General features: G+C 38.3%; 1 protein-coding gene and 1 long non-coding RNA gene across 13 annotated transcripts in view; one reads left to right on the plus strand and one right to left on the minus strand.

Moving 5' to 3' along the window:
* Positions 1-17,312, plus strand: part of HECTD1 (HECT domain E3 ubiquitin protein ligase 1) — a 100,374-nt gene that overhangs the window by 47,887 nt on the left and 35,175 nt on the right. For all 12 annotated transcript variants that reach the window (XM_060175227.1, XM_060175226.1, XM_060175231.1 and 9 more), the window contains 6 exons: positions 1,295-1,400; positions 2,618-2,752; positions 3,722-3,861; positions 4,580-4,903; positions 7,544-7,710; positions 7,988-8,164. In XM_060175227.1, coding sequence (XP_060031210.1) covers positions 1,295-1,400; positions 2,618-2,752; positions 3,722-3,861; positions 4,580-4,903; positions 7,544-7,710; positions 7,988-8,164 — 1,049 coding nt within the window. The remainder of the gene's footprint in view (positions 1-1,294; positions 1,401-2,617; positions 2,753-3,721; positions 3,862-4,579; positions 4,904-7,543; positions 7,711-7,987; positions 8,165-17,312) is intronic.
* The window catches only part of LOC132533467 (uncharacterized), a 220,658-nt gene that overhangs the window by 37,503 nt on the left and 165,843 nt on the right, over positions 1-17,312 (minus strand). The window lies entirely within an intron of this gene.

Consider the following 17,312-nt stretch of genomic DNA (forward strand, 5'->3'; position numbering starts at 1 on the left):
TGTCTCTATCCTTTGATAGAGACGGGTACACCTGGTTGAATGTTGTACAACATGTACATCTGTACATGTTGCCATGCATAAGGATTCAGGTTCAAGACCCCAGTTCCTACTTGCAGGGGGAAGCTTCACGAGTAGTGAAGAAGTACTGCACATATTGCTCTTTCTCTGTTTTCCCTTCTTTCATTCTTTCTTTCTTTCTCTGTTTCTTTCTTTCTTCCTTTCTTTCTTTCTTTCTTTCTTTCTTTCTTTCTTTCTTTCTTTCTTTCTTTTTTTTTATTGGACAGAGACAGAACAGCTAAGAGGCAAGGGGGAAGAAATAGAGCCTGAAAGAGAGACCTACTAATATACTTACTTAAGCCTTTTTTTTTTTTTTTTCTTTCTTGTAAACCACAGCACTATAGTGCTCTGATTTATGTGGTTCAGGGGCTTGAACCTGGGACTTCAGCACCTCAGGCATGAAAATCTTTTTGTATAACCATTATGCTGTCTCCCCTGCCCTTATGTAAGCATCATTTTATGTAAATTCCTTCAAGGGGTATTATTGAGTTAAAGGGTTTAGATGATTTCTAAACTGCCAGATTACTTTTCATTTCAGAAACATTACTAGTTTTTCAGAAACATTATTCTCAGTATTTGCCAACAAATACTGTTTTTTTCAAAATTTTGCTCTACTATTTATCCATTCATATGTATAAAGACATTACTTTAAATTGTTTAAACCTTCATGAGATTACATCTCCTTTGCTTAAATTGTTTTGTAAAAGAAATGAAATATTCTTTATTGGATAGAGACAGAGAAGTTGAGAGGGAAAGGGGAAGTAGAAAGGGAGACAGACACCTGCAGCACTAATTCACCACTTGTCAAGCCTCCCCCCTGCAGGTGGGGAACAGTGGCTGTAACATGTGCTTGACCAGGTGTACTACCACCTGTCCCTTTTCCCCAAAGTGAAATACTCTGAAGCATAGGAAAGTAAGTTAAGAGAGTATCTTTGCCAGGACCCAGGTGGTGGCACACCTGGTTGAGTCCACATACTATAATGTGCAAGGATCTGGGTTCAAGATGTTTTCCCTATCAAATAAAAAAATATTAAAAAAGAAACATTACAATAAAAAAGAAAAATAAAATAAAAAAGAAACATTACAAAAAATATCTTTGTCTACTCTGATATCTGTTATAAAATTAATCTTCTCTTTGCACTCATAAGGTGCCTATGTGAGGTTGATCAGTGCAGGTCTGTATAAATACTTTTGTATGAAATTGTGTAGAATCTATTAACATTTTTTTTCTTCATAGTCGACCTGCAGTTGCATTAATTCGAAAGTTAATAGCAGTACTAGAATCTATTGAACGACTACCTCTCCATTTGTATGATACACCGGGATCCACATATAACCTCCAGGTAACTGAAAAATGGATTAGCTGTTACAGTACAAAAAGGGAAAAGTTTTATGTATTAAAAAGACAGAGTAAGGAAAGATTAAAAAATGTTAATTCCGATGAGAAAACAAAATCACATGCCTGCTGTGAACACATCTGACTACTTAATTTAGAAACTTCTTTAAGATATAACTGAATTTTTTAAGTATTTTGTTTGAGTGATATTGATACTTTTGTTTTTAAGTTAATTTATAGTTATATGTTGAGATATAATGCTTTTCATAATGCTTTTTATATTGTATAAGCCATATAGGTATTTGAAATTGTTTAGAAATTCTAATTAGATAATTTTTAAATTTTTATTTATTTATTTATTCCTTTTTGTTGCCCTTGTTTTATTATTTTAGTTATTGTTGTTGTTATTGATATCGTCGTTGTTGGATAGGACAGAGAGAAATGGAGAGAGGAGGGGAAGACAGGGGGAGAGAAAGATGGACACCTGCAGACCTGCTTCACCACTTGTGAAGCAACTCCCTTGTAGGTGGGGAGACAGGGCCTCGAACTGGGATCCTCACGCTGGTCCTTGCTTCAGTCCTTGCACTTTGTGCATCTGCACTTAATCTGCTGCACTACTGCCCAACTCCCTAATTAGTTAATTTTATTAAAATCCTGTGTTTCAGTGCACCTCTTTAAACAAACAAACAAAAATCTAACGTGATCTAGGAGGTGCTGTACTGTGTTAGCATTTGGGCTCTTAGGCCTGAGTTCTATGCTGAGTTTGATCCCCAGCATTGCATATGCCTGTGTGATGCTCTCTGATTTGGTCTCGATAAATAAATGGAGTCTGCAAAATAGCTCACATGCACATTGTGCTACTTTGTTGTGTATGCCACCCAAGTTTGAGCCCGGCTCTTACCCTATTGGAGGAAACTTCAGTGCTGTGGTCTCTTTAACTCCCTGTGCCTGTCTCTATCTAGGGTAAATAAATCTTCAAAATATCTAATAACAGATGTGTTGATCCTTCTTTGATAAAAAGGTTTTATTTTATAAATTTTGATTACTGTGTTCACATGATGTGTTTCATTTTTACATTTCTTAGAAAAGCAAGGTCTTGTACAAACTATTGTATTTACTGTTGAATGTAAAGCATTAATTCCCCAATAAAGAAATAAATTATTAAAAAAAGAAGAAGAAGAAAAGCAAGGTCTTGTCTAAAGCAATTTGATAATTCTTATGTAGATACTAACAAGAAGATTAAGATTTCGGTTGGAAAGGGCACCTGGTGAAACTGCATTGATAGACCGAACTGGCAGAATGTTGAAGATGGAACCTCTAGCTACAGTTGAATCTCTAGAACAGTATCTCTTAAAAATGGTGAGCATCTGCAAAGGCCATGGTAAAATAAGCGTTCTTTGGTGTGGTTTTAGCCTTTCAGAAAAGTGGTTTTAGACATATGTATCCAGAATAGTAGTATTACAATTTGGTCGAGTAATTTCAATGTTTAAAATCTATTCTAATAAAATAGAATCTTGGAAAATAATTGTTAGAGGGTGAGAGTGCCACAATGGCAAAGCACTTGTATTGCACGCATGAGGCTCTGGGACCACTTAAGATGGCAGAGTGGTATAATAGTCTCTGTCAATAAAAATGGAAAATGGTGTCTGGGCGATAGAAACCAGCCTGAGGCTGGCATCACCATAAGCCAGAACTGAGCAGTTCTCTGGTTTAAGATAAAAAACAAAACTTGAAGAAAATCATCATTTTCTGAAGTCATTTATTAGATGCACAGAGCAAGAGCAAGTACACTCCCAGAGAGATAGGAAACAGACAAAAAATATTTATTGTAAAGTAGCCTTTATATGTCATAGTTTCTTCACAAAGATGTTTATTGTAATTATTAATAATATTAAGATGGCCAACAAAATCTTAATGCTGATTAAGGGATATTAAATTTATAATTATTTCCATAAGTTTGAATATTATGTGGCTATGAAAATATAATGAGTGATAAGAGAAAAATGCTTTTATATAGTATGATAAACATTTTTATCTTTGCATTGATAAGACTAAAGGAACAGTCTTTGATAATAATGGAGTTCTTTGGTTTTATAAAATTTTCCCAACAAGTACTAATCAGACCCAACCCTGAGCACATTCAGAGTGGTATGTTCATAGACTAGTTGTAGAAATTCTTGTCTTTCTTTTTTTTCCTTTCCTTTCAAGTATTCTTTAATGAGAATATAATATAATAAGACATTTACATCAAAGGAGTGGGGAGAAATGGGGCCACTGTATTTGAAAATGGCATTAAGATTATTGCCTTCTTTATTTTCTTTGATTTAGGTAGCAAAGCAGTGGTATGATTTTGACCGATCTTCATTTGTTTTTGTTCGAAAATTAAGAGAAGGCCAGAATTTTATATTTCGGCACCAGCATGATTTTGATGAAAATGGAATTATTTACTGGATTGGGACAAATGCCAAGTAAGTTATTCTATTTAATACAGAGCAAAAACACTGACTGAATAAAAAAAACTAGGTAGGTAGAATTCTAGGTAGGTAGGTAGTAGAATACCGTTATTAACTATTCTGAGTATCTTATACCTTAAGGGATTTTATCTTTTTCTTTTTAGTATTTATTTATCCCTTTTTGTTACCCTTGTTGTTTTTCTTTTTTTATTGCTGTTGTAGTTATTATTGCTGTTGTTATTGAGGTCGTCAGACAGAGAGAAATGGAAAGAGGATGGGGGAGAGAAAGATAGACACCTGCAGACCTGCTTCACCACCTGTGAAGCGACTCCCCTGCAGGTGGGGAGCTGGGGGCTCAAACCGGAATCCTTAGGCCGGTCGTTGCACTTTGCACCACCTGCGCTTAACCCGCTACGCTACCGCCCAACTTCAAGGGATTTTATCTTATGTTAAACTCCATATTACTTTTTGTAAAGAAAAAAAATTGTTTGAATTGTGCAACCAGGGAGGTGGCTCAACAATAGGGCACCAAACTTGCATGCATTCAGTCCCTGACCTAGCTTATACTAGAGCATTCCTCTGTTCACTCTTCCTTATGAAATAAATAAAAACAAGTATTTAACAGAATAAGAATTAAGTTATAGATATAAAAATTTTAAACAACTTTATGTTGAACAAAGTTAGTGTAACCAAGTGCAGTTATTAGCTACTAATTTTTTTTTCTTTCTTACAGAACTGCATATGAGTGGGTAAATCCAGCTGCTTATGGGCTTGTGGTGGTAACATCTTCGGAAGGAAGAAATCTACCTTATGGCCGATTAGAGGACATACTAAGTCGTGATAATTCAGCTTTAAATTGTCATAGCAATGATGATAAGAATGCCTGGTTTGCCATAGATCTAGGTCTCTGGGTGATACCATCAGCCTATACACTTCGCCATGCTCGTGGTTATGGAAGGTCTGCACTGAGAAATTGGGTTTTCCAGGTATCCAAAGATGGACAGAACTGGACTTCTTTGTATACCCATGTTGATGACTGCAGTCTCAATGAACCAGGGTTAGTTGAGGAGTCTTTATAAATTGGAAAGTTTACTAGTAAAGAGTTTTGTTCATTTTTATAATTGCTTACATATCCTTAGAGCTGTCTTTGTGAGATAGTAAAGCAGGATTTTTCTTTCTAAAAATAAAACTTTATGCTGTAATTTAGATAATGGAACTTTGAAGTGACATATTTACCAAAACTTTGCCCATAGCTTTATTAACTCATCTTCATCGCATGGTTATATATATTTTTTATTTTACCTTTTGTTGCCCTTGTTTTTAATTGTTGTTGTTGTTACTGATGTCGTCTTAGTTAGGTAGGACAGAGAGAAATGGAGAGAGATGGGGAAGACCGGGGTGGGGAGAGATAGATAGACACCTGCAGACCTGCTTCACCACCTGTGAAGCGACTCCCCTGTAGGTGGGGAGCCGGGGGCTCGAACCGGGATCCTTATGCTCATCTTTGCACATCACGCTGCATGTGCTTAACCCGCTGTGCTGTATAGCATGGATTTTATAACTAGAACATTGCTCAACTCTGGCTTATGGTGGTGCTGGGTAAGGAATCTGGAACCTTGGAGCCTCAGACTTTAAAGTCTTTTGCATAACTACTATCCCATCTCCCTACCCCTGTGTGCAGCTTTATATATGTTAGTATAAAGTTTAAGTTACAGATGGGGGTAGATAGTATAATGGTTATCCAAAGACACTTTCATGCCTGAGGATCCAAAGTCTCAGGTTCAGCCCCCCATACCACCATAAACCAGAGCTGAGCAGTGCTTTGGTAAAAAAAAAAAAATAATAATAATAATAAAGTAAATAAATAAAAATAAAAAATAACATTTAAGTTAATTAAAGATTATATATGTATCACTAATAAAAATATTAATAAAATAATTGTTTTAATTAATAAAATATGTAATTTTAATTTCTTCATATATTTACATAATATATGAATGTTTAGCAAATTGAGAGTGGTTTTGTTGGCTATGGAATTATGAGTCATTCTTATGTATATTTTTCTAAATTTCACATGAATCTATAGTTTATATATTGATTGTAAATTTTTTAAAGGTAAAGTCGATGTTATCTTTCTAAATTTTTAGTTTTTTTTAAATTATTTATTTATTCCCTTTTGTTGCCCTTGTTTTTTATTGTTGTAGTTATTGTTGTTGTTGAATAGGACAGAGAGAAATGGAGAGAGGAGGGGAAGACAGAGAAGGGGAGAAAAAGATAGACACCTGCAGACCTGCTTTACCACCTGTGAAGCGACTCCCCTGCAGGTGGGGAGCCCGGGGCTTGAACCGGTATCCTTACACCGGTCCTTGAGCTTTGTGCCACCTGTGCTTATCCTGCTGCGCTACCGCCCGGCTCACTAAAATTTTAGTTTTAAAAGGCTTTAATAGTGCATTGTGGGACCTTTTGATTTTGACATATTATGAAAGAAACTTTTAACATTAGGAGTATATACCGGAACTTTGACATTGAGTTTTTAATATACTGCTTATTTATTTCTTTTAAAATATTTCATTTATGGGGCCAGGTGGTGGTGCACCTGTTTGGTGCACACATAACTATAATGTGGTAGGGCCAGGTTCAAGCTCCTGCTCCCCACTTGCAGAGGGTAAGCTTCACAAGTGGTGAAGCAGGGCTGCAGGTGTCTCACTGTTCTCTCCCTCTCTCTCACCCTCTTCCTCTCAATTTCTGGCTATCTCTAACCAATAAGTAAATAAAGATAATAAAAAAAAATTTTTTAACATTGCATTTATTTATTTTTAGAGAGAGATACTAGTGTACTGCTCAGCTCTGGGCTATAGTGGTGCTGGGCTTTGAACCTGGGACTGCAGAGCCTCAGGCATGAAAGTATTTTGCATAACTATCATGCTGTCTCCCCAGTCCTGATATACTATTTAAAAGTATAAGGATCTCAAAAGATTTTTACCATGAAAACTTATTTGTTTGACTTGAATGTAGCTCAGCCATGTTTGAGCCCAGCCTTTAAAGCACTGGAGGAAGCTTCAATGCTGTAGAATCTTTTTTCTTTTTTTCTTTGCCTCCAGGGTAATCACTGGGACTGGGTGCCTGCACTACAAATCCATTGCTCCTGCAGGCCATTTTCCCCCCATTTTTGTTGTTATTATTGTTATTGTTGTTATTACTGGCTAGGACATAGAGAAATCGACAGAAGAGGGGTAGAGACAGACACCTCCAGACCTGCTTCACCACTTGTGAAGCAACACCCCTCCAGGTGGAGAGCTGGGGGCTCTAACTGGCATCCTTAAGCAGGTCCTTGCACTTTGTGCCATGTGCACTTAACCCGCTGTGCTACCACCTGGCCCCCAGACTCTTTTTATCTGAAAAAGTTGGTGTATGGTGGTGAAGTACTGCTATGACAAGAGAAATAGCACAGATTTGTAACTTTTAAGCTTTCTTATCTCTCTAGATTCTGTTGGCCACCAATAATTTAATGTTAGGAGTTAAAATGACAGTGTATTATCAAACAATTTCATTTTATACTTCCATTCTTGAAACTATTGACTGAATATGAAAATTTATTCTTAAAATCTCTATTAATTAAAATAACAATCTTCCCTACTCTAAACATCTTTTTCATTTGTCTTTAAATCACGCATTTTTCCTTCTCAAATATTCACAGGTCAACAGCAACTTGGCCTCTTGATCCACCCAAGGATGAGAAACAAGGATGGCGACATGTGCGAATTAAACAGATGGGGAAGAATGCTAGTGGGCAAACCCACTACCTCTCACTATCTGGATTTGAACTTTATGGCACTGTAAATGGAGTATGTGAAGATCAGTTAGGTAAAGAGATGATAGTGGGTTTTGCTAACTTAGTAAACAATGATATTAAAAATTATTCACAGGGCTGGGTGGTGCAGCTGATTGAGCACACGTTACCAAGTGCAAAGACCTAGGTTTGAGCCCCCCGCTCCCCACCTGCAGGGGGACACTTCACAAGCAGTGAAGCAGGTTTGCAGGTGTCTTGTCTTTTACCATCTCTATCTCTTCTGCCCCTCTCAACTTATCTGTCCAAATAAAACAGAAAGAAAGGTTACATTTCTCTAATTTTTAATTATAGGGAAAGCAGCTAAGGAAGCAGAAGCTAATCTTAGAAGGCAGAGACGACTAGTACGCTCCCAGGTTCTGAAATACATGGTTCCAGGAGCTCGTGTGATCAGAGGCCTTGATTGGAAATGGCGAGATCAGGATGGCAGCCCACAAGGAGAAGGCACTGTCACAGGAGAACTGCATAATGGTGAGTAGGTGTTTAGCATTTGTAGTAGAGAAATTAGGTACTTAATAATACATTTTTCTCTTGTTTTTTGGGGGTGATTCTATAAGCTGTACACAATACCAGTAGTGTGTACAGATAAAAATAACGGTTAAAAAATGTGTATTTTCATTTTATTTTCTTACTATATTTTAATTTCTCATTTGAAATTGAAAATTTTGCTTCTTAAAGAATAGGTTCAGTTTTTTTTTTTTTTTTTTTAATTTTTTATTTAAGAAAGGATTAGTGAACAAAAGCATAAGGTAGGAGGGGTACAACTCCACACAATTCCCACCACCCAATCCCCATAACCCACTCCCTCCCATTCTCTATCCCTCTGGGAGCATGGACCCAGGGTCGTTGAGGGTTGCAGAAGGTAGAAGGTCTGGCTTCTGTAGTTGCTTCCCCGCTGAACATGGGCGTTGACTGGTCGGTCCATACCCCCAGTCTGCCTCTCTCTTTCCCTAGTAGGGTGTGTCTCTGGGGAAGCTGAGCTCCAGGACACATTGGTGGGGTCTTCAATCCAGGGAAGCCTAGCCAGCATCCTGGTGGCATCTGGAACCTGGTGATTGAAAAGAGAGTTAACATATGAAGCCAAACAATTTGCTGAGCAATCATGGATCCCAAGCTTGGAATAGTGGAGAGGAAGTGTTAGGGAGGTACTCACTGCAAACTCTAGTGTAATCCTGCTTTCAGGTATATATTTTGCAGTAGTTTATGGATACGTGTGCACATAAGCTCTCTCTCACAGAAACTGGTGTTATATCTAGGTTATGGGACTTTGTTAGAAAGTGAACTACCTGAGATGAAATTAGAGTGTACTATTAAAGGAAAGGTCTCACCCGAGTAATGAAGCTGAAGGGTTGTCATTCCACACGTGAAGTCTCTGGATACAGTCTGAGGTGAAGCATGTTGAGATGGCAATCGTTGCTTTGGTTAGGTTGTGATCGGCGGATGCAATATTATTTGGTTTGGATTGGGAGATGTATACGGGAAAGTGGGCCCTATCCAAGGGTTCCAGGACTGGGGGAAGTAGGGGCTCTATAGTGAAGATGTGAGGTTCCTGCTGTCTTAGGGTTCAAAAAGACAATCAATAGTTAATATTATCATCACATTATTTGTTAATTGGGTTAACTTTGAAAAGTCCCTTTGTTATGGTTTGCTGTACAGTACCCAGTATCTTGTATATAGCTGTGCTATTGGAAGCTTCTAATCTACTTGGTCTAGGCTTTTGAGAGAGTCCGTATATCAAATACTTAGCCTATATATTAAAAAGATTCAGTTTGTGTTTTGAGAAACTTTGAGACATACAATTGATTTCCCCCTCTCATATTAATTAACTACTGATTTATATGTCTACATTTTGCTAGGAGTGTACATAAACACCATTCCCACCACCAAAGGACTGTGACCCATCCCTCCCGCCCACTCCCACCCCCTACTGGCCCAGGAAGCTACATGTCTACCCCTCACCACTGGGTTTTTACTTTGGTGCCCTACTTACAATTTGATCAGGTCCTGCTTTTAGTTTCCCTTTCAGATCTTCTAAGTCAGCTTCTGTTGATGAGTGGGATCATCCCATACTCATCTTTATCTTTCTGACTTAGTTCACTTAACATAATTCCTTCTAGCTCTGTCCAAGATGGGTCAGAGAAGGTGGGTTCATTGTTCTTGATAGCTGCATAGTATTCCATTGTGTATATATACCACAGCTTTCTCAGCCACTCATCTGGTGTTGGGCACCTGGGTTGCTTCCAGGTTTTAGCTATTATGAATTGTGCTGCTATGAACATAGGAGTACACACCTCTTTTTGGTTGGGTGTTATGGAGTCCTTGGGGTATAACCCCAGGAGAGGAATTATTAGGTCATATGGAAGGTCCATGTCTAGCCTTCTGAGAGTTTTCCAGACTGCTCTCCACAGAGGCTGTACCAATTTACATTCCCACCAGCAATGTAAAAGGGTTCCTCTGTCCCCACATCCTCTCCAGCATTTGTTGCTGCTGTCCTTTTTGATGTATGCCATTCTTACAGGAGTGAGGTGGTATCTTAGTGTTGTCTTAATTTGCATTTCTCTGACAATCAGTGACCTAGAGCAGTTTTTCATATGTTTGTTAGCCTTTTGGATCTCCTCTGTGGTGAATGTTTTGTTCATTTCCTCTGCCCATTTTTGGATGGGGTCATTTGCTTTTTTGCGGCTAAGTTTGCTGAGCTCTTTATATATTTTGGTGATTAGTTTCTTGTCTGATGTCTGGCATGTGAAGATCTTCTCCCATTCTGTGAGGGGTCTCTCTGTTTGTTTAATAGTTTCTTTGGATGTGCAGAAGCTTTTCAATTTGATGTAGTCCCATTGGTTTGTTTCTGCTTTGGTCTTCCTTGCAATTGGGTTTGATTCATCAAAGATGTCCTTGAGGTGTAGGTGGGAAAGTGTTTTACCAATGTTTTCCTCTAAGTATTTGATTGTTTCTGGTCTGACATCTAGGTCTTTGATCCATTTGGAGTTGATTTTTGTTTTAGGTGAGATAAAGTGGTTCAATTTCATTCTTCTGCATGTTTCAACCCAGTTTTCCCAGCACCATTTATTGAAGAGAGCCTCCTTTTTCCATTTAATACTTTGGGCCCCCTTATCAAAGATTAGATGCCCATAGGTGTTGGGATTTACTTCTGGGCTTTCAATTCTGTTCCACTGGTCTGTGTGCCTATTTTTGTTCCAGTACCATGCTGTTTTGATGATGATGGCTTTATAATATAGTTTAAGGTCTGGGAGTGTGATGCCTCCATTTCTGTTTCTTTTCCTCAAGATGGTTTTGGCAATTCTAGGTGTTTTCAGGTTCCAGATAAATGATTGTAGTGTTTGTTCTATTCTCTTAAAGTAGCCTGGTGGAACTTTGATGGGTATTGCATTAAATTTGTATATGGCTCTGGGGAGAATATTCATTTTGATGATATTTATTCTTCCAATCCATGAGCATGGGATATCTTTCCATTTCTTGGTATCAGTTTCTATCTCCTTGAGTAGCGACTCATAGTTTTCAGTATACAAGTCTTTCACTTCTTTGGTCAACTTTATTCCTAGGTATTTGATTGATTTTGCTGAAACAGTAAATGGGAGTGATTTCTGGATGTCTTCTTCTTCAGATTTAGTGTTTGCATAAAGAAATGCCACTGATTTTTGTACATTGATTTTGTAGCCTGATACCTTGCTATATTGCCTAACAACTTCCAGTAATTTTCTACTGGATTCTTTAGGTCTTTCTATGTATACTATCATATCATCTGCAAATAGTGAGAGCTTGACTTCTTCCCTTCCAATCTGTATCCCTTTGATTTCTTTCTCTTGCCTGATTGCTGTGGCAAGAACTTCCAATACTATGTTGAAGAGTAACGGAGACAGTGGACAGCCCTGTCTAGTCCCCGATCTGAGGGGGAATGCTTTCAGCTTCTGTCCATTGAGTATGATGTTGGCTGTAGGTTTGCTATATATAGACTCCACTATCTTGAGGAATTTCCCATCTATTCCCATTTTTTGTAGAGTTTTGAGCATGAATGGGTGTTGGATTTTGTCAAAGGCTTTCTCTGCATCTATTGAGATAATCATGTGGTTTTTGGCTTTGCTTTTATTGATGTGATGAATGACATTGATTGATTTACGGATGTTGAACCAGCCTTGCATTCCTGGGATGAATCCCACTTGGTCATGATGAACAATCTTTTTGATGTGTTGCTGTATCCGGTTGGCCAAGATCTTGTTTAATATTTTGGCATCTATGTTTATCAGCGATATTGGTCTGTAGTTTTCCTTTTTTGTTCTGTCCCTATCAGCTTTTGGTATCAGGGTGATGTTGGCTTCATAAAAGGTGGAAGGGAGTATTCCTGTTTCTTCAATCTTATGGAATAGCTTAACAAGTATGGGTATTAACTGTTTCCTGAAAGTTTTGTAGAATTCGTTTGTGAAGCCATCTGGTCCAGGACTTTTGTTGTTGGGGAGATTCTTAATAACGGTTTCAATTTCTTTGTCTGTGATTGGTGCATTTAGATTTTGTAGTTCTTCTTGGTTCAGTTTTGGAAGTGCATAGGTTTCTAGGAATTGTTCCATTTCTTCCAGATTCTCTAGCTTGGTGGCATATAGTTCTTTATAGAAGTTTCGCAGAATTCTCTGGATTTCTGTGGTGTCAGTTGTGATATCTCCTGCATCATTTACAATTCTACTAATTTGAGTCTTCTCTCTTTTTTGTTTGGTGAGTCTGGCTAGGGGTTTGTCAATTTTGTTTAATCTTTCAAAGAACCAACATTTGGCTTCATTGATCTTTTGTATGGTTCTTTTATTTTCGATGTTGTTTATTTCTGCTCTAACTTTAGTGAAGAATAGGTTCAGTTTTGAAGTTTAACATGAAATTTACCGCTAGTTTTTGAGACGATTAATAATACTGTTTTATCCTTAAGTTATATTTCCTGATGCTTTTTTTTAATTGCTTTTAGTTTTCTGTTACTTAACCTTTATTTTGATCTTATGCTTTAAAAAAGTCTGCTTTTCAAAAATTTCTTAAAACTTTAATTCCTTTTCTATATCTTCTTTGCTTTAAAAAATAAAACAGGCCATAATTTATTACTCTGTTACACATTATAGAAAGAAAACAACATCATCATATTGCTGTTCTTAAACAAGTGTAAAGTAAAATCATAGTCTTTTCCTCTAGTAGTTGACTATGCATGTCACAATGTTTCTCAATATGAAATTTTATTTTATTTTTTATTATCTTTATTGGATAGAGATAGCCAGAGATCAAGAGGTGTGGGGGAGATAGAGAGGGAGAGAGACATAGAGACACCTGCAGACCTGCTTCACTGCTTGTGAAGCTCCCCCCTACAGGTAGGGACCAGGGGCTTCAAACTGGGTCCTTGCACACTGTAATGTGTGGGCTTAACCAGGTGTACCACCGTCTGGCCCCTCTCAATATGAAATTTTAAAGAAATTTACATTTTCATGTTTTGTAAGAGTCCTTTTTGTTAAATACAGTTCAGTTTGTTTGTTTAGTTCTTAATTACCCACACATTGCTCAGCTCTGACTTATGTTGGTGCCTGGGAGGGAACCTAGGCCCTGTAGTTCTCAGGCAAGAAAGCCTTTTCACATAACCATTTTGTTATCTCTCCAGCTAATGTTTACTTGTATCCTTAGTTTCGGTAGATTTTAGGGACATCCATACCTATGTAATAAATGATGGTTAGCTACCATACACAGCTATAGTGGCCTTTTTGTTTGTTGTCTTAAGACTTTAAAGACTAATTTTAGCACTGGTTCATGCAACAGTGGGTTCTTACTGCCTAGCATTAAAAATAAAAATAACGGTAAAAAATTTGTATTTTCATTTTATACCAAATAGTAAAGGAATATAGTAAAAGTGATGGTGCTTACATGAATGACTAGCATTTAGTATATTTGTTTGCTATGTGTAAAGGCATTTATTTACTTAAAGTCTTTGATTTTGTTGCTCTTTGTACTCTATTCCTTGATTCCCTTATTGCCATATGCATTTCTTTTTTAAAATCTTTTTATTTTCTTTAATGTTTTGTTATTAGTGATTTAATACTGATTTATAAGATTGTAAGGGGTATAATTGAAGTAGGGGTGTAATTCCATACAGTTCCCACCACCAGAGTTCTGTGTCCCATCCCCCCCATTGGAGACTTCCCTATTCTTTATCCCTCCGGGAGTATGGACCAAAATTCTTTCTGGGGTGCAGAAGCTGGGAGTTCTGACTTCTGTTGTTGCTTCTACACTGGCCAGGGGTGTTGACAGGTTAATTGATACCCCCCCCCAGTCTGTTTCTCTTTTTCCCTAGTGGGGTACGGTTCTGGAGAGGTGAGGTTCCAGGAAACATCGGTGAGGTCATCTGCCCAGGGAAGTCAGGATGGAATCATAGTAGCATCTGGAACGTGACTGCCATATGCTTTTCTAGGTAGTCATAATTATAATTAGAGCAGGTTTACAGTGAGTGGGCATGCATATAAATGTCAAAATTTCCAACAACCATAGTAATACTTGGAATGATGATAATATAATTCAACTCATAAATTTCAGATATGCTTTTTAGACATCTTAATAATAGTTAATATTCTCTCCTGAATTATTTTCACCTTGAAGTATGTTTATGAATTAGTGACTTGAAAACAGTTCATTTTGGGGGGGGCTATAAACAAATGGACAAAAAAACCTCAAATCTTAATTATAGAATTTAGCACATAAGAAAAGCTTATTTTTGCCAATCTGAGAAATTTAAAGATTTCATAGTTACCTATCTACACAGGCACTATGTAGTTATACTTTGTGTCAGGGAGGATTCTTTAACATATTCAGACCAGCCACTTCTAATAATAGCTAGTTGTTATTGTTTCTTTAAAAGTAAAGATTTATTTATTTCATATGAGATAGAGAAGTTCACTTGACAGAGAGAAGCCAGAGCACCAGTCTGATACAAGGGCCACTGAGGATTGACCTGGGAGCATCATTCATGCAAGTCCTTTGCTCTACCAGAGAAATTATTTTCTTTGCTAAGCCTGTTTTATCTTCCCATCTAACTTTTGGGCATAGGAGAATTCGAAGAGTCTTGCACCTATAGTCTTGCATCTATGGAGAGTATGTAAGCACCCTTTTTTTTTTTTTTAAGATTTTGTTTATTTTCCCTTTTGTTGCCCTTGTTGTTTTATTGTTGTAGTTATTGTGTTTGTTGTCATTGTTGGATAAGACAGAGAGAAATGGAGAGAGGGGGGAAGACAGAGAGTGGGAGAGAAAGATAAGACATCTGCAGGCCTGCTTCACTGCCTATGAAGTGACTCCCCTATAGGTAGGGAGTCAGGGCTCAAACCAGGATCCTTAAGCCGGTCCTTGCATCACATGCACTCAACCCACTGTGCTACTGCCCGACTCCCTACACCCTCTAGTTCCTCTTAGACATCAGTTGAAGACATACCTAAGTGTACTATGAGTAATTTAATTTGTTGTTGTTTTTCTAGACTATAGCACTGCTCAACTCTGATTTATGTTGATACTGGGGATTGAACTTGGATCTTTGGTGCCTTAAGCATGAAAATCTATTGAGTAAAACCTCTGTGATATTTCCCTGGCTCATGAGTAGTTTGCATTTTAATTTTTTCATGTTTTATCAATTAAATCTTCCCTTTCTAAAGAATTCATGAGCTGGTAGTAATATTCTTTTTTTCCCCTATCTTTTATTCAGTCCACTAATTTGTGCTGACTAGAAAAAGATTTTTCATCAGACTTTTTAAAATGATTTTATTTATTAATCAGTGAGAAAGATAGGAGAGAGAGAAAGAACCAGACATAACTCTGGTACATGTGCTGCCATGGACTGAACTCAAGACCTCACACTTGAGAGGCCAGTGCTTTATCTACTGTGCCACCTCCAGGACCACTTCAGCAGACTTTTTTTTTTTTTTAAGAAAGGATAAATTAACAAAACCATAGGGTAGGAGGGGTACAATTCCACACAATTCCCACCACCCAATCTCCATATTCCACCCCCTCCCCTGATAGCTTTCCCACTCTCTATCCCTCTGGGAGCATGGACCCAGGGTCATTGTGGGTTGCAGAAGGTGGAAGGTCTGGCTTCTGTAATTGCTTCCCCACTGAACATGGGCGTTGACTGGTCGGTCCATACCCCCAGTCTGCCTCTCTCTTTCCCTAGTAGGGTGGGTCTCTGGGGAAGCGGAGCTCCAGGACACATTGGTGGGGTCTTCAGTCCAGGGAAGCCTGGCCGGCATCCTGATGACATCTGGAACCTGGTGACTGAAAAGAGAGTTAACATACAAAGCCAAACAAATTGTTGAGCAATCATGGACCCAAAGGTTGAAATAGTGGAGAGGAATTGTTAGGGGGGTACTCACTGCAAACTCTAGTGTACTTCTGCTTTCAGGTTTCAGCAGACTTCTTAATACACAGTGGACAACAAAAAAGAAGTGATCTTTTTATTCTGAGTGAAAATTAAACATACATTAACAAAATTGAATACAATAGTGATAATTTCTAATCCATTTAATGCACTACAAAATTATTTTTATTTGGGGTATGTTTTGAATTTTTTTTTCTTTTAATATTTGTTCCCTTTTGTTGCCCTTGGTTTTTTTTAATATTTATTTATTCCCTTTGTTGCCCTTGTTGTTTTATTGTTGTAGTTATTATTGATGTTGCTGTTGTTGGATAGGACAGAGGGAAATGGAGAGAGGTGGGGAAGACAGAGAGGGGAGAGAAAGACACCTGCAGACCTGCTTCACTGCTTATGAAGTGAATCCCCTGCAGGTAGGGAGCCGGGGGCTCAAACTGGGATCCTTACGCCACTCCTTGCTTTGCGCCACCTGCACTATCGCCCGACTCCCTGCCCTTGTTGTTTTATTGTTGTTGTTGTTATTGTTATTGTTTTGGCTAGGGCACAGAGAAATAGAGAGACATGGGGGAGAGAAAGACAGACACCTGCAGACCTGCTTCACCACTTGTGAAGCGATTCCCACGTAGGTGGGGAGCCGGGGGCTCAAACCGGGATCCTTACGCCGGTCCTTGTGCTTTGTGCCACCTGTGCTTAACCCGCTGCACTATCGCCTGACTCCCAATTTTTCTTTTTTTTAAGGATTTTATTTATCTATGAGAAAGATAGGAGGAAAGAAAGAACCAGATATCACTCTGGTACATGTGCTGCCGGGGATTGAACTCAGCATCTTATACTGGAGAGTACAATCCACTGTACCAACTCCCAGACCACTGTTTTGATTTTTTTCTTTCCACCATTCCCTGCCTCTCACAATTTTGTATGTTACATATGAGAACATTAAATGTTGACTCTTCAGAGATTATTTCTGGTTACAAAATACAGTAAGGTAATTGAAATCTCACCCAAACTAGATTATCTAGATTTGGGCAGTCAGTTTTCCTCTCAAAGAACTCATGCAGGGAGTCAGGCGGTAGCGCAGCGAGTTAAGCGCAGCTGGCACAAAGCGTAAAGACCTGCTCAGGGATCTCAGTTCGAGCCCCCGGCTCTCCACCTGTAGGGGAGTTGCTTCACAGGCGGTGAAGCAGGTCTGCAGGTGTCTATCTTTCTCTCCCTCTCTCTGTCCTCCCCTCCTCT

The sequence above is a fragment of the Erinaceus europaeus genome, chromosome 16 (genome assembly GCF_950295315.1).
Source record: "Erinaceus europaeus chromosome 16, mEriEur2.1, whole genome shotgun sequence".
In the NCBI taxonomy this organism is placed as follows: domain Eukaryota; kingdom Metazoa; phylum Chordata; class Mammalia; order Eulipotyphla; family Erinaceidae; genus Erinaceus; species Erinaceus europaeus.